Source organism: Cyprinus carpio, chromosome A19 (assembly GCF_018340385.1).
Source record: "Cyprinus carpio isolate SPL01 chromosome A19, ASM1834038v1, whole genome shotgun sequence".
NCBI lineage: Eukaryota > Metazoa > Chordata > Actinopteri > Cypriniformes > Cyprinidae > Cyprinus > Cyprinus carpio.
Window position 1 is genome coordinate 8543451 of NC_056590.1, and position 23058 is coordinate 8566508.

Below are 23058 nucleotides of genomic sequence, written 5' to 3' on the forward strand. Positions count from 1 at the left end.
TGGTGGGAAGACTAGTATAATTAAAATCAAATGATAATTTTTTATGTAATATTAAAAAAAAAAAAAAAGACACAGCTATGCTGGTTAACCAGTTAGACCAGCTCCAAACTTCATGACACTTTCTACATTTAGGCAAGGCAAGTTTATTTATATAGCACATTTCATACATAATGGTAATTCAAAGTGCTTTACATAAAAGGAAGTAAAATAATCATAAAAATAAAACGAGGAATTTAAAAACTTAAAATTATTTAAAATTTGATTTAAAATGAATTTAAACCAGTTAAAAATTGGAAATGATTATATGTAAAATACAGTGCAATCAGTTCAGATGTAGCACAGTGCTCATTCAATAAATGCGCTGACTCGAGCCTAATGATCTGAGTGGCCTGTTAGGTTTATATTCAGTGAGCATATCTGCAATGTATTTAGGTCCTAGGCCATTGAGTGATTTATAAACAAGTAAAAGTACTTTACTTTAATCCTAAATATAACTGGAAGCCAGTGTAAGGACTTAAGGACTGGTGTGATATGCTCAGATTTTCTGGTTCTAGTCAGAATCCTGGCAGCAGCGTTCTGGATGAGCTGCAGCTGTCTAATGGTCTTCTAGGGAAGGCCAGTGAGGAGACCATTATAGTAGTCCACCCTGCTGGTGATAAAGGCATGAACAAGTTTCTCCAAGTCTTGATTGGAAACATCTAATTCTTGCAATGTTTTTGAGATGACAGTATGCTGATTTAGTTACTGCTTTGACATGACTGCTGAAACTAAGGTCTGTCTCCAGAATCACACCAAGATTATTGACTTGATTTTTAGTTGTTTGACCCCTAGAGTCAAGGTATGCATTCACCTTGAGAACTTCATCTTTGTTTCCAAATGCAACGACTTCAGCTTTCTCCTTGTTTAACTGAAGAAAGTTTTGGCACATCCAACTGTTAATTTCATCAATGCATTGGCAGAGGGAGTCAATGGGGCTGTAGTCATTTGGCGATAAGGCTAGGTAAATCTGAGTATCATCAGCATAGCTGTGATAGGCAATTTGGTTCTTTCTCATTATTTGACTTAGTTGGAGTATATACAGGCTAAGGAAGAGTGGTGCAAGAATTGAGCCTTGTGGGACTCCGCATATCATGGACGTCCACTTAGACTTATGCTCTCCTATACTCACATAATAACCTCTCTCTTCTAAGTATGACCTGAACCGTTTGAGTATCATCCCAGAAAGCCCGACCTAGTTTTCCAGTCTCTCTAGAAGTATGTTATGATCGACAGTGTCAAACGCAGCACTAAGATCTAGTAGTACCAGCACTGATATTTTGCCAGAATCAGAATTAAAGCAGATATCATTTGTTATCTTAATGATCGCTGTCTCTGTGCTGTGATGCAGTCGGAAACCAGTTTGAAAATTGTCCAGGTATCCATTTGAGTTTAAGTAGTTGGTCAGCTGGTTAAAAACTACCTTTCAATAATCTTGCCTATAAAAGGAAGACTTGGTATTGGTCTATAGTTGCTCATTATGGGGTTATCAAGATTTCTCATTTTCAGAAGGGGCTTAACAATTGCAGTTTTCAGAGATTTTTGGAAAGGTCCCAGAAAGAAGTGAGGCATTCACCACTTCTAAGAGATCTACTTCTTAACAGTTAAGCACACTTTTGAAAAAAGATGTGGGAAGTGTGTCAAGATGGCAGGTTGATAATTTAAGGTGCTGTACTATTTGTTCCAAAATTTTGCTGTCATTTGCTTCAAAACCAGACAAAGTATCTTCTTTTTTAAATTGCGGTCGAATCTCTCTGACCTCTGCATAACTTGAGGATATTTTCTGATATTATTGATCTTCTCAGAAAAGAAGGAAGCAAACTCATTGCATTTGCTGTCAGAGAGCATTTCAATGGGAATCTGACTTGGGGTGGGGTTGTCAGTCTCTCAACAGTAGCAAAAAGAGGGCAAGTGTTGTTTAAGTTACTGTTTATAAGGTTTGAGAAGAAGGTCTCTATAGCTGTGCCTAGTTCTACATTGAAAGCATGAAGGCTGTCTTTATAGATGCTATAGTGAATTTCAAGTTTCGTCTTCCACCACATCCTCTCAGCTTTTCTGCATTGTCTTTTCTTACTCTGAACTGCTGTTGATTTTCTCCAAGGTGATTTTTGTATGCCCATCTTCTTGCTGACTTTCACAGGAGCAATATCATCAATAACATTCTTAACTTTTGAGTTAAAGGAATCAAGGAGATCAACAGAGTCTGCAGAAATGCTTGGTGTTAAAGATACAGCCTCCATAAACAGCACACTAGTGTTTTTGTTACTGCATCTCTTTCTGACAGATACAGATCTAGATTCAGTGGTAGCAGAGATCAATATATCAAAGAAAATACAGAAGTGATCAGATAGTGCTACATGCTTAATAACAATGGATGAAATGTTTAGACCTCTACTGATGAGTAAATCTATAGTGTGTCCATGATTGTGTGCGGGTCCATGCACGTGCTGACCAGGTCAAGAGTGTTTAAAACAGTTATAATTTCTTTTGTAGTTTTGATTTCTGCATTATCTATGTAAATATTATAAAAAATCCCCTGCAATAGCAAAACAGTCAAACTCTGAGGAAATAATAGATAACACTTCTCTAAACTCTTCAACAAAGGCTGGAGAGTATTTTGGAGTATTTTGTAAATAATGATAAACAGAATGCGTCGAGCACCTTTCAGCACAATCCCTAGACATTCAAAAGACAAGTACTGACCAAATGACACTTGCTTGCATTGATAGACATCTTTAAATAGAGCAGCTATACCTCCACCTCTCCTTACGGCTCTGCAGACACTTATAAAAGTAAAGTTAGGAGGGGCTGTTTCATTGAGGACTGTTGCACTGCATCGGTCTTCTAGCCATGTTTCATTTAATCATAAACATAAAATCCAGGTTGTTTCTGGTTAAGTCATTAATCAGAAATTACTTATTTTTTAGTGAGCGAATGTTTAAAAATGCTAACTTGATGGCACTACTTTGTGTCTTTACAGTAATCTTAGTTTGATGCATAATAGGCCGCAGATTAGTTGGGTCAGCTGTACGGCTTGAGAAGGTCTTAGATTTTCTATCACGTGATAAAACAGAAATAGAGAAAGCTACAGGCACACTGGGTCCTGCTTGTTCTGTAAACATTAGTTAATGTTGCTGCTATCATAGCGGGGACCCGACACATATCACTGCGAGGTGTTATCAGTTGTTTTTGGTTCACCTAGAGCAGATGGAGGAGGGTTTGGGCCCTGCCGTTGTGGCAGCGGCTGGAGAGCTCTAACAGGAAGAGGGGGACAAGCTGGGCCCACAGGCTTAGGTGGTTGGGGGGCCCGCCATTTTTTAGATAATATCTGTGGGCTTACAGCGAAAGAGTGGGAGAGTTTGGTCCCAGCATACACCAGTTCCTCAATTTCTGTGAGAAGCTTAAAAGTGCAGATGCTGGAGAGAGGAATAATGTGTCTGGTGAGATGGGCACTGGCTCTGGTGTTTCCAGTGGCTGCGATATGTTGTCCTGGCTTCCCTGGCTGTTTTCCAGAAAGTCATCCTTAGGAGCTGAGTCTTGGAGCTGTTCTGATACGTCACAGTTTGTCTGTGATGAGCTCTGTGGGGAGGGCTCAGCCGGGATGTTGTCCATGAGCAGTGCTTGTTGTGGCTGCGTGGTGTTATCAGTGTCCTTGTGGGATGTGTCAACCACATGATGACTCAAAAGCTGTTATGAAGTCCTGTCGTCACTCATACTTTGTCCAGGTGTGTGTGCCATTCAGGTTGAGTGGATTGGCAAACACTACTGAAGGATGATGGAGGGGGATAGATATTGTCCTTTAGCACTCTTGCACCAAGTTTGTTTGGGTGGAGGACATCCAGTTTAAATAGTTGTCTATGGCTCCAAGAAGTTGTTGATGAAGTTGATTCCTTTTATACTGCAGGTTCTTTGTAGCCATGTATTCAGCCCAAGCAACCGTGAAAACATGTTAGTTCCCCTTGCTGGGAGTGGTCCACTGTTGAACGACTGAACTTCAAGTCTTCGAAATGTTTCAAAGAGTTCACTGAAATCCTTCTTAAGGAGTTCAGACTGCTCTTTCGGAATATCATTCTTCCCAACATGGATGATGATCCAATTTGCAGTCTTGTGCTTCATTAGAATGTTCCGAAGTTCCTTTTTCATATCAGAGATGGTTGCTTGAGGAAAGCAGCATGTAGTTGTAGTCCTGCTATTGATGTTTCTGATAATAGAGTCACCTACTATCAGAGTCCTGGGCTCGGCTGCGGTTTGAGCTGAATGCCGCTTTCTGCTCGACCTTGAGCGCCTGTTATTAGCAATGTTAGCTGCTGGCTGATACAATCCATGTTCAATCACATTTGGGGATTCCTCAACCACATTCTTTAATGCTTCAAATCTGTTCTCAAGGTGTACAGGTGGTGGTAAAGTACCAGTGTTTGCAAGCCTTGTCATAGCCATATCTGGGGTAGAGGATGCTACTGCAGCAATACGAGATACTCGTGACAATTTGATGTCTCGAGTGCCTTTGGGTCTCGCTCCCTGTTTGTGCCATAGATTAGTGTGTTGATCAGTTTTGGCTTGTTCCTCTACACTTGGTATTAACTGTTGAGATTTACTAGATTCACAGGAATCACTGGCTGTATGCTGAGGAGGTCCGTGATGATGATCTGCTGTGTGTTACCCCTGGTTTGGAAGTCCAGCATGTAACTTTGTTTCAAGAACCACAATCCTTTGTAGAAGTCTGTGGCAGTTCAGGCAGCAAGTAGATTCCACAAGAGGCATTTTCTTTCTTGTCTGTTTGAATGTTGGCATCTGTGTTTTCCTGTGTCCAAAATGTAAGCTGCTGGAAGTGGGATGCAAAGAGTCTTCTTTTTTGTAGTATTATTCCAGTCCCAAAAAGTTATTATTTTAGTGTTTGCACCAAAAATGTGTTGTTTGAGCACTGTGCTGATCTGCTGAAATTAAAATCTTAGAAAAATCAGTGAAACATACATAATCAGGGATTGAAGTGCGGAGCAGTAAGCAAGAGTGTCCGAACAGTAGCGAAGCCGGAAGCAGAACCTATCAGTTTGTGTTCATTCATAATCAACTTCCATGTTGCTCCATGTACATTTGCACACTTTTCCACCTAAAAGGCCCCATGAAATCAAAATGCAAGCTGCTTTAAAAGGATAGTTCACCCAAAAATGCAAAAGTTTGAACTATACCTTAAAGCTAATAGACATTAAACTAAAGGGATAGATAGGTCAGCCAAAAATTACAATTTTGTCATCATTTACTCACCCTCAAGTTGTTCCGTACCTGTATGAATTTCTTTCTTCTGTTGAAGATAAAAAAAAGATAATTTGAATAATGTTGGTAACCAACAGTTGCTGGTAGTCATTGACTTTTACTTTCTGTGCTATGGAAGTCAGTGGTTACCACAAACTGTTTGGTTACCAGTATTCTTCAAAATATCGTCTTTTATGTTCAGTAGAAGAAAGAAATTCATACCAGTTTGGAACAACATGAGGGTGAGTAACTGATGACAGAAATTTTATTTTTGGCTATCTATCCCTTTAGTTCAATGTCTATTAGCTTTAAGGTGTAGTTCAAACTTTGCTTTTAGGAGATCTATGCATTTAACAAGTTCTTGTATCCTGTAGCTCAAACAGTAGCTCATGGGACTAGCAGGCCTGAGGTCAAGGATTCAATTACGAATGAATACATGAAGTGATAAAATGATGAAAAAGCACCTTGACTGTAGTGTGAATTGCTTTAGATAAAAGCATCTGCAAATGCATAAATGTAAATGTTAAAGCCTGGGTCGAGAACGTGGTTCAAACATTAGCCCAATGGGTTCATATCTAGCCTTGGCAAATGGAAAACTGGTTAGCAATTTGGGCTTATCTCTGACTCAACAAATGTCTTTAAAAATGCCTATATTATTCAAAATGACTCATGGTCTCCATACTTTGTCTCCATGTGCTGAACATCTGCATGTTATCAGCCACTTCTCTACAATGATAGATGATATTGGATTACGTTTTTATATGTTGGCCAGTGTACATGCTGAACATCATACAATGCGTTCCTTCTTAGCTTTTATTCTTCCCAAACCACAGCAGGTTCCTGTCTTCGACATATGAATATTAAAGTGTATGCTGATGGTTGAGGTGTATCTTTTGCCCTTGTATACCGCATTGAAAAGGTTCTTAACCGGCAGGCCGCAGATCCTTTCTGACTGGTTTGACGACACCGAAGGACAAAAACATGTTAAACTATATAATTATGCATAGTTAAAGGGTTAGTTCACCAAAATATGAAAATTCTGTCATTAATTACTCACCCTTGTGTCGTTTCGAACCTTCGTTCCCGTAAGACCTTCGTTCATCTTCGGAACACAAATTAAGATTATTTTAGATGGAATCTGGAACTGTCTGACACGGCATTGACAGCAACACAACTGAAATGTTCCCAAGTCCAAAAAACGTAGCAAGGACATCTGTGAATTAATCTATGTGACATCAGTGGTTCATCCACAATTATACGAAGCTATGAGAATACTTTTTGTGTGAAAAAGAAAAAAAAATAATGACTTAATTCAACAATTTGTCTCCTCCGCATCACCCTGGGGCCATTTTGGAGAATATCTCAGCTGCTTCACGTCAGAACTGTTTCCTACGTTGTTGAGATTTGATTTGAACTGAAACAGCGTATCTGCGTGACGCAGCTGAGATATTCTCCAAAATGCCACCAGGGTGATGCGGAGGAGACAGATTGTTGAATAAAGTCATTATTTTTTTTCCTCAAAAAGTATTCTCGTAATGACACGAGGGTGAGTAATTAATGACAGCATTTTCATATTTGGGTGAACTAACCTTTTAAGATAAAAATAGGCTTATCAACTTTAAAAAGAGATGCTTCCAGTATCGTTTCTTGTTGATGTTAAATGCTATGGAAAAAAGCAAAAACTATGGGATTTAGAGCACAAATTCCTCTTTTATTTGGTAGAAGCTATAGTCAATGTAGACAGTTACCAACTTGGACAGGTTGTGTGACATGGCTTCATCCTCAAAAATCAAATAAAACATGATCCAAAATACATTTAATATGCTTTGCTGTAGTTTATGGATTTACAGACTTGAAACTTTTCTTATTCAGTCTTAATAATTTAGCATACTATTGAGCCTACTGAGTTCATGGTAATCTACATACTAATAGTATTAGAATCTATTAATAATGAACCGAGTTTCAAGTCACTCACAGTCCTGATTCATTGTTTGTTACAGTCTTTCTTTGAAATACCAACATAATCCAAATAAAACTGTCATGTAGTTTTGCAAGTGTGTAGTTTCCTTCACAGCTGTGCTTGTGTTTTCCCTCTCTCTCTGTGGCCTGCACAAGTATAAGAGTAATTAAAATAATTTAACCTCAAAAAAACATTTCATGTCCATGTATTTATTTATTTGTTAAGTAGCCGTGTAACAAGCAGGGTAATGTAAATTCAGACAGTCATTATCGCAAAACAAACCATCTCAGGGTGTTACAAGACCAGATCCTGATCACCCGGGGTTTGTTTTGTGATAATGGCCCTCTGACTGTATAATATTCCTTGCTTAAATCCAATCTCAGGAGTTTGCCGTGCACCCAAATAGACTATAATGACCTTGGGTTGCTTATGCTGTAGTTTTGCAGAGAATCTGTCATAAGGTTGGCAGTGAGTAGATGTGACATATCCCCAAGCATACAGTGGTGCTCTTTTTTAAAAAGACAAGAAGCCAATGTAATGTGAAAAAGAACACTATCGAGGTTCTTTATATATCTGTATATAATATTATATATTTGAAATGCAGAGAAGGAAATACGTCCTACACCTATCTTGACTTGAACCATAATCGACATTTGTTTTGTGAAAATTGAGGAAAGTGTCTCCCTGCATGTATTGGCTTGATCTGCCCTTTATTCTCACGGTTACCATCTAGCATTCATGCAGAGCAAGAATGCAAGAACTGATAAAGTGAATACTTTGAATGCATTGCAAGTTGCCATGGATAAAATGGAGAAATGTAGATATAACGTCTCGGGTTACGTATGTAACCATGGTTCCCTGAGAAAGGAATGAGACATTGTGTCCTCTAGTGTGACCTTCAGTGTGACCGGTGTCTGAAGCATACATCTAAACACTACAATAACATTGGCCAGCGACCGCCTATGACGTCATTACCGGTGAGACCACAGTATAAAAGGGCGCCGGGAAAACACGTCATTCGCTTCTTCGTCTGAAGCTTGAGTCTGAAGCATGGCAAGACATCTAAAAGATGCAGTGTCTCGTTCCCTTCTCAGGGAACCATGGTTACATACGTAACCTAAGATGTTCCCTTTTGAGAGAACATCGAACTCCGTCCTCTAGCAGTCACAGTGTGCTGATAGATAACCCTCTAGAGAGAGGGGAGCACTACAAGCTCAAACACAAGAGCAACATATCAGGGAGGCAGAAAGACCCAATAAACTGGTGTTGCGTACTCACAGAGCTCTGGGGCGGAGGACTCGAATTTAAGTTTTTCAGAGAGGAAACTCAGATGCCCCGAAGGGAGAAGCGTGCTCATAGGTAACCCTGTAAGGTGAGGGGAGCACTGCTAAGCCCAACCAACAAGGAGAGCAACCTAACGGAGAAGCACAGAGAGGTCTAACAACCTGAGGTTACTGCTCAATGGAGCTCCACAGAGAGAGGAACCCAGATCGACCAAAGCGATCAATAACCCAGGAGCCATGACATTGTTATATATAAAATCTGGATAAACCTCAAAAAAAAAAACTTTAGTCAGTTGTTTGATGACCAATAATGGAATCCATAATCTTCATAGCGAATGAATCCTAAGCTACGTAATTAAAAGGCAGTTAAAATCTCCATTATGCCATTTCCAGGCTAATATATTTTAAGGTATCACCAAATATATCTCTAAAACAATTCTCTAAAACAGGTGTGTCAAACTCAGTTCCCGGAGGGCCAGAGCCCTGCAGAGTTTAGATTTAAGCCTTACTGAATTGTGGCCTAATGGTCAGAGAGTCAGACTTGTAACAAAGGTCACGGGTTCACAGGCAGGGATTGTCGGTGGGGGGAGTGAATGTACAGCGCTCTCTTCCACCCTCAATACCACAACTGAGGTGAGACCCTTGAGCAAGGATCCGAACACCCAACAGCTTCCCGGGCACTGCAGCAAAAACGGCTGCCCACTGCTCTGGGTGTGAGTTCACAGTGTGTGTGTTTGTTCACTGTGTGTGTGCACTTGGATGGACTAAATGTAGAGAGTATGGGACACCATACTTGGCCACACGTCACTCACTCACTCACTCACTCAATAAATGCACCTGATTCAGCTTATTTGAAAACTACATGGAATGTGTGTTGGAGTAGCGCTGGGGCCCTCCAGGAACTGAGGCCCCGTCCACACGGAGACGCGTTTCTGTGAATACACACAAATTTTTTATCGGATAGGCGTTTCGTCCACACGGATCCGGCGTTTTCGTAAGGTGAAACCGCTATTTTTTGAAACCGGGTCCCAAAGTGGATAAATCTGAAAACGCCGCCTTTGCGTTTTCGTCTGGACGGCTAATCCGTATATTTTCTGAAACGATGGCGTCATCAGCCCACGTCTCCCCCCAGTCAGACACCTCTACATCACGTACAAACAGCAACAAAAACATGAACAAACACTGAACGATTGTCTTTTTATTAACTAACATTAACACAGATTAATAAATATATTGTTCCATGTTCGTTTGTGTACCACGCGCAAGGTTTATGAGCATAGTACAAAAGTCTTCTTCTCCGTTTTTAGTGTATCTCTGTGACAGAATTACAGCGCCACATACTGGTCTGGCATGTATACTACATCATTTAGCGGTTTCGTGTGGACGTGGATATTTCTTGAGACGAGGAAAAAAAAGATCGGATTGGGGTAAACTCCGTCTCCGTGTGGACGGGGCCTGAGTTTGACACCCCTGCTCTAAAATGTCTCCCCTTGTTCGAGCAGAGGATCCCTTCTTGTCACTCAACAGCAAAAGAGATGAAAGCAGATATGAATTGTTTATTGCTGTCCCACTGTGACCCTTGTCTAACATCGTAGGAGATTTATTGTCTCCAAACTCTTCCCCCAGACCTTATCTGTGCTCTCCAGCTTTGTAGACACAGAATGTGTCTTCCAAAAAAAATGCACCAACATTTGCAGAATCCTCCATCATCACCCACACACTAACCACACTGGTAGGAGGCTTCAGTGCTACAATTCAGCACTCAAAATCAGAAATCCACCAGGCCTCTGCTCCTTCCTGAAATCTGTTGCTATAGAATTTTTAATTTTTTTGCGAAGGTCATTAGTGACTAATACTGCGGTACCATATATATAGAGTGCAGGGGACCAGCAGCAAAGCCACTCCCCGTGAAACCAGATGCTGAGGGGGCAGGGAGGGCAGGGCTCAGGAAGGGAGCGGCCAGATAAGGAGAGAAGAAGAAGAGTAAACATTAGCACGGCTGATGAGACAACACAGCGGCCACTTTCTGCTACTATTTCATTGTGCTATGACATGCAATCCTCTTGTCATGGGGAACTAGAATCATGAATAAGGCATAGAATCAGGGGTCTAAAACAGAAACGGGTAGCTAAAACGTTGAATCAATAAGCAATTGTCAGTAAGCTAAAAGCATCGGACATTTCATCTTCCCTTGTGGGGGGAAGGGACTTTATTGCCATTATCTGATGAAGGGAGAGTGAAAATAGCCTCTGCATGAATTAAATGACGTTAGTTGCAGATAGGCAGGCTGAAGCATCCATCACTCGACTGGCAGACACTTATGTCTAGCATAGCACTGCTGTAGAAATATTTAAGATTAAAAACATTCAGCTCAAGAAATAACCAGTAATCAATCACGTACATATATTCTTGTGAATTTTTGTCAACCAAATCAACAGCAGAGTATGAAATAAATCATTTTGCCCACCCACCCCATTTTACATGTAAAATAAAATATTTAAATATATTATAGTTTTTTGTTTTTTTATGTTGGTCCTATATCAGTAATATTTTAGTATTACTGATATAGGCTATTATTAGACTTTTGTTTATATTAAGAATTTTTATATTAATATTTAATATTTTAATACTTTTTATTTTTATATAATTTTATATAATAATGTTTATGTTTAAAATTGTAGTTATATTTTAAGTCACTTGGTTGTGTTTTTGTCATTTTTAATATTTTTTTAAAATATCTTTAGAGTTTTTAATATTATTATTATTTTAGGTTTTAGTTTTTGTTTATTTAGTTTGCTATTTTTAGTACTTCAACTTAAACTAAATGAAAATGAAAAATGTTACCTTATCAAAAAAAGGTTATTTTTTAATATTATATTTCACTTAATGTTTATTTCAAACAATGAAATTTTGTTTTGGTTTTAGTTTTAGTTAATGATAATAACCCTGCCCTAGAGTTAATAAAAAATATTAGTAAAAATAAAGTAACCCTGAAGAGCTAGGCATTTGAACCACACTACATATTTAAAGCCAACTAAATTTAAGCCACCTTTAAAGGCCCCCGTATACTTCAATCGAAGTTCGTTTTCGTTCTTCGTTTGGGGGCAAAAAGAAGTTCGAAAAGGCTGAATGACAGTATACTGTTTTCGAACATTCCGACACCCCCGCGCTGCTGGAGGCGGGGCGTTGATTAATGTAAACATGTGTTGCGTCGCGACGCTCACACGTATCCCCTAAACACAACAACGATGAAATGATAAAGTGTAGGCAATCTAGGTGTGAGATGGGCACCAATGGTCAGAATATTATAGACAAAAGAATAATGATTAGCAGCAGTTCAGAGTCAAGTATCATGTTTACAATACAAAAGAGCCATAATCGGTCCTTTATGGGAAGTGTGAATGTCTCATAGTCTGTAAAACTTTAGCATGATGTGAAAAAAATATTGGAGTCAGTTTGTTACTTTATTTTATTAGTGTTCATTTATTATATTAAACTGGATAAATTGTTACACCTTTTTATATTTTATGTGGTGCCATGATTTACTTTTGATAAAAACAAAGGATTATTGCATGTTCGTTTGTTATTTCATTTATTGTATAGCCTTTAAATTCGCTTACTGAAAGAACAGCAGCAACAGCAGTATGGTGTAACATTTATTTGAAACATGTATTTGGTACTTGCTACCTTATATCTTTACTCTTTCCTTTCATTCTTTTCATGGCTTTGGAAAACTTGTCTCGGATGTTTCTCTGTGTCGCTTTTTGCATAACTCCGGGTCGTCGACACCAAGCTTCGCTGCAATTTCTTTCTAGGAATTAATGCTTTCTCTAAATCTTTAAAGTCTCTAGATGAGTGATCGTACAGGTGCAGATATATTTGTGCTAGCTCAGCTATTCGACACTCCAGTGTATTCATGTTGCTAGAGACTAGGCCGGAGATATTGTTCTCTCTTGTCTGACCTCTATTGAATGAGAAACGACCTGGGAAAAAAAAAAAAATCGCACGTCAAAGAAGATGGAGTTTCAGAACACACCCACCGATTGCGTAACCGCCATGGACCAATAGAAACTCAAAGGTGTTTACTTCCTGTCTCTGGAGGTACCTTCTTCTGATCGAATTTTGAAGGCAGCATAGATGTATCCTTTGCTGCCTTTGATATCCCACAATCCTGTGCATTCCATTCTATGACGGTTGAGCCAGAGCCCGTCTACGGAGAGCCTTCCCACTCCCTATTAAGTCCTATTGTACCGAATTTTGGTTGCAGTTCCACCAGAGTTCCACTGGGGGCGATCGCCATGAGTGCAAAATGAATGGGAGTCTATGGGGCTAGACGGCTAAATTTGTCCCTTTCACCCGATTGCCGTTGAGAAATCTCAGATCTGATTGTAGGTTTTGCAAGTTCAACATGGGTTATAGGTCGAAAGTTGAATGAACGAGTACTTATGTCCTTTCGATTTCTTACAGGTTGAGTTGTTGTTGCCCATAACACGCTAGCATTCTGCTAATGAACGTATAACGTATGACGTCATTGACATTTTAAAAGACTTTTTAAAGCAAATAAGTGACTCTAAAAAATCTAACACCCAGCAATGTGTAATTTAGTGTCTAAAACGTACTTTCCTTAATATTTACTTCTTGTTTGTTGAACGTTAGTAAAATAAACATCACATTTGCAATTGTGCAAATCATGCAAACAGCTCTCTTGCTCTTGTGATATCTTATACATTTTTACATTTTTGACAATTCCCCATTAATTTCTAACCCTGCACAACAAAATCAAAAGAAATCAAATAAGAAATAAATTATTGATTGCATTTGAAGCAGGACGTTTTACATTCATTCAAATTGAAAAATGAACAAATAAATCAGACAGTGCACCGCCAATTTAGGACTTGCAGTTGTGGTTTTGATCAATAAAATCCTGAGTCCTTAGAGACAAGACCGAGTATAAATGCAGTGGAGACCGAGACAAGACCTTCAAAAAATGATCTCAAGTCCAGCCTTGAGTACTACAACATTACTGCTGAATATTAATCAGTGTGTTCCAGTAAACAAGATTCCAGCTCAGTCTCCTAACTGTCACTATAATTTATGTTTTCTTTCTGGAAATAGCCTTTTCATTGGATGGGAAGCAGTTTGCTTGAAATGAAGAGCTATTAGTTCCCAGAAAGGGTGCAGAGGTTGGGAGGCGGGAAGGTCTTTATGACTAAACACACAGGAGCTCGTCCTATTCTGCTCAGCGTGGATTGGCCGTACAGCTAATCTGAGATGTCCCTCCAGCTATCCCCAATTCTCATACCAATATGTGAACACAATCAAACCATCTTTTAAATGTGACACCGTGTGCTCATCTGAAAACATGTGATTTGCATTAGTTTATTAGGCTGCCCTACTTTATCCTATATGAGTAAGGGAGAAGCAGTCTGGATGTGTTGAATACAGTTGCTCTTTTAAAACCCAATTGCTGAGGAACAGCATGATGTCGTATTGATATCAAGTGTTTTTGGGCCATTATCACAGTGTTCTTGGGTGAGATATTGAGTGACGCCACCAAAAACAGCAGGAAAGAATGACAATAATTCGGCAACGTTTAAGAAAAACTTATTAATGATGTTTGCTCTTTTTTGAGCAGTTTTGTCTGTTGCAAATTAATGTCTCTTTAAGATGAATCCCTTATGTTGTTGTATTTCTCATTTGTAAGTTGCTCTGGGAAAAAGCATCAGCTAAACGAATCCATGTAAATGTAAATTATTTAATGATAATATATTCATATGCATAATGTTTTCCTATTTACATACCATTTACTGTATAGGTATGTTGTGCAACATTTGTGATTTTATCAGTTCTCTCTGCACTCACCCAACATTCTAAAAACACATTTTCCATCTACTTGAAGGAATTTATTTTCTTGCATTGAGATTATCAAGACATTTAAGTGGTGTATTTGTTTTTCTCACAGGCTAAGGACAGTGACGATGATGAGGAAGTCGTTCATGTCGACCGAGACCACTTTATGGATGAATTTTTTGAACAGGTAAACTTCATCTCAAGGCAAATATCATCATATCCAGTTAATATTTATGCCGATGTAGATTATTTGATTTGTTCAACAATTTCTTCATGTCAACTTGAGTGCTGCTGTCATTAAAGCAAGGGAGAGACAAACCAATTAATAAAATATTATAACTTTTCCAATTCAACTTAAAAATGGAACACACTAAGTGACTTTTGAATTTTGAACAGATTTTAAAACACTAGCCATCATGCACTTGTCAAAACTGGGCATTGTACACTAAACGACTGAGGATCAACACTATTAGACTTTCAAGATGTTCCGAACACAACAAAATCACGCAGAAACATAAGCTTTGAAAAAATGTGTTCAAAATATTAAATGTTTGATATTTTCTGACTGGATGGACTCATAGTCTGAAACTAAAAATCAAAGTCTGCGCCCATCAAACACTGTGTACGATATTCTATGAAATAAGTCAACTCTGAAAGCAGCGTTGGCTCGTCTATACTGCAAATTATGGCAAAAATTTCAGCCTTTACATACGCAAACTTTGTAATGCAAACAGTTGAAGTAAATCCAAGTAGATTCAAAATATTTAAAGCTAAGAAATAAAACAAAAGAAAGCTCTTGTTAAAAATGATGAAGGTATGGTTTCCATACCAGCATGATATTTATTCATTTTTATGCAGTTCATACTGTAATGCAGTTTAGTTTCTGCATGTTTACTTACTAAAATTAACATTTATTTCAAATAGGTTTCTTCAGCTAACATTTCATGTGACAAGATTTAATGTTATCTGTAATATAGGATATAGAACTATTATTAAAATGTCAAAATGTTTTATAGTTGATTTAAAAAAATATGATTATAAAATAAAATAAAAAATTCAATTGTTAAATTGATCCACATTATTTAAGCTGATTAGTCAATTATTTTCTTATCACAGAGCATGACAATGTGCAAGTAGATATTCATTTAGAGTTGGTCCTATTTTGTATCATTTGCAAATGTCAATGTATTGACGCAGAATTTAACGCATGTTCTGCTGACAGGTGGAGGAGATCCGTGGCTGTATTGAAAAGCTGTCAGAAGATGTAGAACAGGTCAAGAAGCAGCACAGTGCCATCCTAGCAGCACCCAACCCTGATGAAAGTGAGTTCCACCCATCACAGCGTATACACTGCATCTATGAAAAAGCATTTAGTGTGGTTTGAAAATGAACATTCTGCCTAGAAGGTAGTTCCTTTTAAGGACACTAAAGTACTGTATGTGACTCTTCATAAGTGAGACGGTCAGTCATGGAATAAAAAAAATAAGCAAATTTGACGTTTTACCTCCCCCATATCCATCCATTTGGGCACACAAATACACCACATGGACACACGTTTGTGAATGCATATCTATATCTCAGGGCAAGATGACAAATTTTTACATTAGCAATCACCTCCACCCACGTCTTCAACATTAACAGTAATGCATTGGATATATTTTCCATGTCTACTATACTGCTCGCCCTTAAAGGAATAGTTCACTCAAAGATGAATAATTTACTCACCTTCTTTACATAAAAGTAACATAAAAATGACTTGTGTGCTATATTTAAAATCTTTGCATGAGAAACCGATGAAAACCTAAGTTATGGATAAATTCAAAGTCACATAGACTATTTTATGTGCAGAATGTGAGTAAATGATGACAGAATTTTCATTTTTTAGTGAATTATGATTTTAAAAGAATAGTTGACCCAAAAATTTACATTTGCTTAAGATGAACTCACCCTTAGGCCATCTAAGATGTAGATGAGTTTGTTTCTTCATTAAAACAGATGTGGAGAAACTTAGCATTACTTCACTTTCTCACCAATGGATCCTCTGCAGTGAATGGGTGCCGTCAGAATGAGAGTCCAAACAGCTGATAAAAACATCACAGTAATCCACACCTCTCCCGTCCATCAATTAACATCTTGTGAAGTGAAAAGCTGCGTTTGTATAAAACGAATCCATCGTTAAGGCATTTTAACTTTAAATTGTTGCTTCTGGCCAAAATATGAGCCCATAATTCATAAAAAACACTTCCTCCAGTGAAAAAGTCCATCCCCTGTTGTCCTCTCACATCAAAGTCCACCAACATATTTGTTTAGAACAGTTTTCACTTGTAAATGGTGCTTGATCTTTGCATATTTCTCTCCTTGATTCAGACAAGATGACTTTTTTACTGGAGGAAGCGTTATTATGGATAGAGGATTCATACTTTGGCTGGAAGTTACAATAAGAATGTCTTGATGGATTTGTTTTTTACAAACATGTAGCTTTTCGCTGCATTTCGACGTTAATTGATGGACTGGAGAGGTGTGGATTACTTGGTGATTATTGTGATGTTTTTATCAGCTGTTTGGAATCTCATTCTGACGGCACCCATTCACTGCAGAGGATCCATTGGTGAACAAGTGATGTAATGCAAAATTTCTCCAAATTCTCCAATCTCATCTACATCTTGGATGGCCTGAGGTTGAGTGTATTTTTCATTTTTGGGTCAACTATTCCTTTAACACATGTACAACCCCTAAAAAAATGAGCAAGTTATGCATGCATACTCTGTCACAATGCAGGAAAGTTGCAAGGATTGAAATATAAAGCATTTATCACTTTTTGGAAAGCACCAGCTCCGTGACTTTACTGCAGCTGTGTGGCAATACACATGAGCTCATTGGTGAGCCTATTCAAGACTTTCTCAAATACCTTGCATTTGCGCCACCCACACTACAAAAGAGGCACTGCCACCACATCGCTCCAAGTGTTTGTTAGACCCGGCCCACACACCTCATAGTGCACCAGCCCACACTGCATCTATAGAGGCTGTTTCTTCAGCTCTGAGTCCTCAAATGTTGCTAAAAAATCCTGCTCACCTCATCTTTCCCCAGCAACAGTCTTCAGTTATGGCAAATGTCTGAGTGTCCGAGTCATTCCAGTATTTTCTGACTAATGTGTGAGGTCATTCTGACAGAGCAGCTCTTAAGTAAATGTGCACGTGCAGTAACTCAACTGTCAAATCAGTGAAATTACAAACAGTGGTATGCAATGAAGAAATGCTTTTGTCCCATCTGTTACTTGTATAGATGCTAAAATATTGCGTACAAATGGATATTAAACAGCAAATAGATACGTGGTGTGTATTTTAGATGTCTTTCTAAATCATATGCTGATTTAGTTGAAAAGTAACTGTGCTTAAAACTAAATGCAAATGAAAAAAGTCATTATTTTTGCAATTCCTTTTTGTGTCATAAATGCCGTTAATACACTTTATTGAACCCAGTGTGCCTTCTGAGCTGCCTGCATGGCTTAGTTTAAGAAATCCACAGCCTACGAATGACTCAGCTGCTATAGATGAATCTTTAATAAATGACGTCAAGTTGTATCTGACAGTTTTTGATTCAGTTTCATACATTTGACTGCATGTGATTCACTTTGGTTTCAAATGCATGGTTTTGTTTCTGTTGAGTTGTTGCATGCATGTACTGTAAAAGAACATTATTTTCTGTTTTTACCCCCACTCTTTTCTTTTGCTTTCCTCCCTGTCTGTTTTCACCATGCTGCATGAAGGATGAAGGGAACCTGTGGAAGTTGAGTGTCTGTCTCGATATCGGTGTCAGTGTGAACCAGAAACCCGAGGAGAAGTGGAGAACATATTAAATAAAGTAATTCTTAAAGGAATAGCACTACCAAAATGAAATTGTCGTCATTTACTCACCCTCATGTTGCCCAAGACACTTTTTCATATGCTGGAAAAAAATAAATAAATGATTGCTGTGATTAGTTATCAAATCTTAAAATTATTAGAGTAAGTAATAATGGGGAGTAAATATATAAGATGAAATTTTCATTTATGGCTTTAAATAACTAACAGTAGTTGTTCTCCTTGTATTATTCTCCTTCAGCTCCAGTCTGTGTTGTGTGTGTTTTTGTTATTTATTGAGCTTGTGATGTTATACATACATACTGCAAAAAATGTACAGCACAGAAGCATTCAAGGTTTATTGCCATGGCCAGTTTCTCTTTTTTTTTTTTTTTTTTACTGCAGAAGGGTTTTAATTCAGTCACAAGAACACACAAAAAGGGAAAGACAGACACTACACTGTCATTTTTCGTTTATCCGAAATATCTTACTCTAAATACAATGACAGGAATATAATCTCAGTTGCTGTAAAGTTCATGGGTCACCCCTATACTTGGGATTAAGTTAACTTTTGTGTTTGCTGCTTAGATCCTTAACCAAGGCTGCAATACCATCCCCCTCGCCCTCAAGTGATCCAGTGTTATTGTGATCTCAGTAACATTTCTGGGTCATTGCTTCTCGATGCTAATCCACAACATCTATGTTAGCAGCTCAAGTTCTCTGTTAAAATACCACCGCTGCATATCCAAAGCATTTTATATTATCCTTAAACTGAAGTCACCTTGTTTTTACATTCTTGTGTAAGTGCTACTGTACAAAGCTGAACGTTGTGCAATGTTTGTGAAAAAGGCAGGTTTTCAGCTGCAGATGTGACCTTGAGCAGAAATCGTAACCTCTGTGACTAATGGTTACCTCTTTGTCCTAGTTCATTAATGCATTTCACCCAATCAGCTTAAATGACTAAATTAGCCATCAGAATTATAGTTCAGTGCCCTTAATCGTTCTCCATGTTGGCCTGCAGGTGAGTGACGTTAGCAAGTAAAAACGAGCTGTGTGTGGTTCACTTAGCTGAGGGGTGATACATTTGTTGGTTAGCATTTCTATAATGCCAATCCTCGGGGTTTGAGAAGTTTTTGCGGTCTGGATGGTTTGTGTTGCATGTTCAGTTTTCTGAAGCAAACATAAAAGTATTGTTATGAGTGCTTATTTATTTGTTAGAATGTTGTGCTAAATGTATATTGGCCAAAAATAACACATAATCCTGCAGAAATGACAATCTTTAGTAGACATCAACAAACACCATATGCTACACAGAACTTCAGGTTCATGCAGTTCATTTATGTGTAATAAATCTCTATTATATTCAAATTTAATAAACATTAGGTGATAAAATATTCTAAAAGTTACAATCATTACAAGGTTGAGACAGAATCTGTAAAGCTTTTTATATTTTCTGAGGAATAAAATTTCAGAATTCTTTGAATTTGTGAAAAGTTTTTCATAAGAAGGCAGGCAGATTTTGTAGATTTCTTCTGCAATTTTGCAGGAATACTACACCTCATATGCTTCTGCAACAGGTTTGCTTCGCTTCAGCAAATGTGTGGCAACTGCTAAACCGACAGAAATAAAATCGCATTCAAGAGCAATTAAAGTGCTGGTTAGATGTCATGTTAAACAGTGAAACATCCTCGTCGGTCAAATCGATCTCTCGACCACATGAGCTGACGAAAAAGAAAAAAAGCTGACATGAGATGATGGCTTGTTTTCATAGAGCAGGAAAGAGCAGGACCGCATTTATCTGTCTGTAAGCACAACAATAGTGTAGCGCTGTGCAAATATTGTGATGCAAACTCAGTGACAGAAGATACATTACACTTCTGTTGAATCGATGGACAGGGGAACTATAATAGCACATTAATAGACACCAGTGACTAAACAGATCATTTTTTATTTTACACAACAGCATTGCAGTTTAAGCGCTTTTCAACATCATTTTGTTAGTCAAAAAATGAAAAAAAGGAAGGAAAAAAAAACATTTCAAACAACATTTATCAATAATTTTTAAGTACTTTTACATTTATTTTTAAAGTTTGTAATTCTCTAAAAAAGAAAATATGATTTCCATGCAAATTTTCAGATTTCTGTAAAAGATCAAAAAGGCCATTTTCATATACAAATATGTACATTTTTACAAATATATATATTCATTTACAAATATATATTCATATACAAATATATACATTTATCAATCACTTTTAAATGATTTTTAATTTTTTTTTTAAGTTTTAATTAATTTAATGAATTTCTTTACTTTGAAAGTTTATAATTCTCTGAAATAAGAAATATTGTTTCCATGCAGATTTACAGATTTTTCTAAAAGCTTTAAAATCCTTATACATACAGTTATACAAATATATACATTTACAAATATGGTCGATTCAACATTTTCAAAATAAATCCTAGTAGCCAAAAGTTAACAATCTGATAACTTAACTAAAGACATGATATATTGAGGAAAATGCAGCAATTCTAGCAATTTTAACCTTTTGGGACTCCTAAAAATTGTAAGTAAACTCCATTAAAAAAAAAGTAATTAAGGACACACAATTAAAAAGTTCAAAGCTATTTTTATCTATCTTTTAAAAGCTAAAAAAGCAATCATCCTTGGTGACAGAAAAGTTCCCCTAATTGAGGATTCGCACATATATACTATGAAATGACAAATCAAAGTAATTAATTACTGTGCACAGCGTATAAACATATAATATATCACTCTTCTCCCACCCACCGCACACGTCCATCCCTCTGAGAGTGATCAGCAGGAGTCACCATACTGATGGCCAGAATAGTTCAATTAATAAAATGCAGTACATATTCAAATACTAAATTTGAGACTAAAATCTCTCATTGTGCATATATATTACAGCAAATATTTCAGTATGAATTTGTAAGTGCATTATTCCTCTTAATAAACACACAAGTACTCCCTAGTGATGAAGTGATGCTGGCATTAACACTCGTAGTGGAAGAAATGTCATGGTCATCAGACTGCCATGGCAGGAGAAATGAGAGAAAGTAGCGAGGGATTGGATTAGTCAGAGGAGAGGAGAGTGTGTAGGTGGGAGTTGAAAAGGCTGAGGTGGTGTCCAGGGAGTGAATGGCACTGCAGTAACAATCAATCAACATAAGACTATAGCCTGCAGTCTGTACACATCCACCACTTTATCACATCTATCTATCTATCTATCTATCTATCTATCTATCTATCTATCTATCTATCTATCTATCTATCTATCTATCTATCTATCTATCTATGTTGTCACATGACTTTGTACACTATATTTAAATATAATGCATCCAGTGCTCATTAATATTCAGAACTCAAAATGTAATGTGTTTAAACACCTTCTCTTTTGTATTTCCTTGTGTTTTTCTGCAGAGACCAAGCAGGAGTTGGAGGACCTCACAGCTGACATTAAGAAGACAGCCAATAAAGTGCGCTCTAAATTAAAAGGTATAAAACCAGAAATGTAAAAAATTTTAATTTTATAATTTTTTTGAACAAAGGTGGTCAAAGTAGTAGAAGTTTACGATTATTTGGGCAATCACACATTACATTTTCTAAAATATTAAGGTCTAATTGCCTGCTCTATAAGGGTCAAATTTTTTTGAGATTCATACAAATTGAGATTCATACATCATCTGAAAGCTGAATAAATAAGCTTTCCACTGATGTATGGTTTGTTTATATTTGGCCGAGCTACAACTATTTGAAAATCTGGAATTTGAGGGTGCAAAAAAATCTAAATATTGAGAAAATTGCCTTTTAAGTTGTCCAAATGAAGTTCTTAGCTGATATATTTACGGTAGGAAATTTACAAAATATCTTCATGGAACATGATCTTTATGTAATGTCCTAATGATTTTTGGCATAAAAGAAAAATCTATAATTTTGACCCATACAATGTTTTTTTTTTGGCTTAAGACTGGTTTTGTGGTCCAGGGTCACATATATAAACAATGAATCAGATCTGAGATCAGTTTGAGATGGTGAATATTTTTACAGTCTTCTTCGACTCTTTGAATTTAGCGTGAGAAAATTAGAAAAGTTCAGGTCTGTTTGCAAGTATGCATTAAGTTTAGTGTACTAAAGCTCCTAAAACCTTCATCATCAGTAGTCAAGGCTAATTTAGACACGATCTTTGATTCTAAAGGCAGCCACCTGAGGCCAAAGGAGTTCAGCAATAGAAAATTCTTAACAAGTAGGGGTTTTAACTAATCTCTTTTGAAGTGCTTTCCTTCTGAAGCCATAAATCACTGAGCCATAAATGCCATGTGACTAATCTCTTTGGAAACCACAGGGAAATGATATTATGACAACATTGATTGGCTGATGGCAAACCTTTCATTTTCCTTTTTTTTTTTAAAATAATTCATATTATTTTTTATCAATTATAATAATATTATATATTTTATTTATACATTTTTTTTTTTAAAATAATTCATATTATTTTTTATCAATTATAATAATATTATATATTTTATTTATCGAAGGGTTATTTTATAATAATTTTCCACCTTTCAATACGACTTTGTATAAACTGCTTAGTTATTTGTGTACAGTGTTGTGTGGTGTTCACTGCTATGTAACATTATGTAAATGCAGATACAATGGGTCACCATACTTGGCTGAACATAGAATATTTAATATACAATGTACATACATTAAATATTATTTATATTTGTATATTTTTTATATATTAAGTTTATTAAATATATAGGGGTTAGGGTTATATATTTATTTATATTTTTATAAATATAAATTTGTTATATTTTT

General features: G+C 37.0%; 1 protein-coding gene across 1 annotated transcript in view; it reads left to right on the plus strand.

The window, feature by feature from the left end:
* LOC122148769 (syntaxin-1B) overlaps nucleotides 1-23058 on the plus strand; it is a 46467-nt gene that overhangs the window by 11147 nt on the left and 12262 nt on the right. The window contains exons 2-4 of the mRNA XM_042776237.1: nucleotides 14492-14566; nucleotides 15602-15701; nucleotides 21661-21735. Of these exons, the coding sequence (XP_042632171.1) occupies nucleotides 14492-14566; nucleotides 15602-15701; nucleotides 21661-21735 (250 nt within the window). The remainder of the gene's footprint in view (nucleotides 1-14491; nucleotides 14567-15601; nucleotides 15702-21660; nucleotides 21736-23058) is intronic.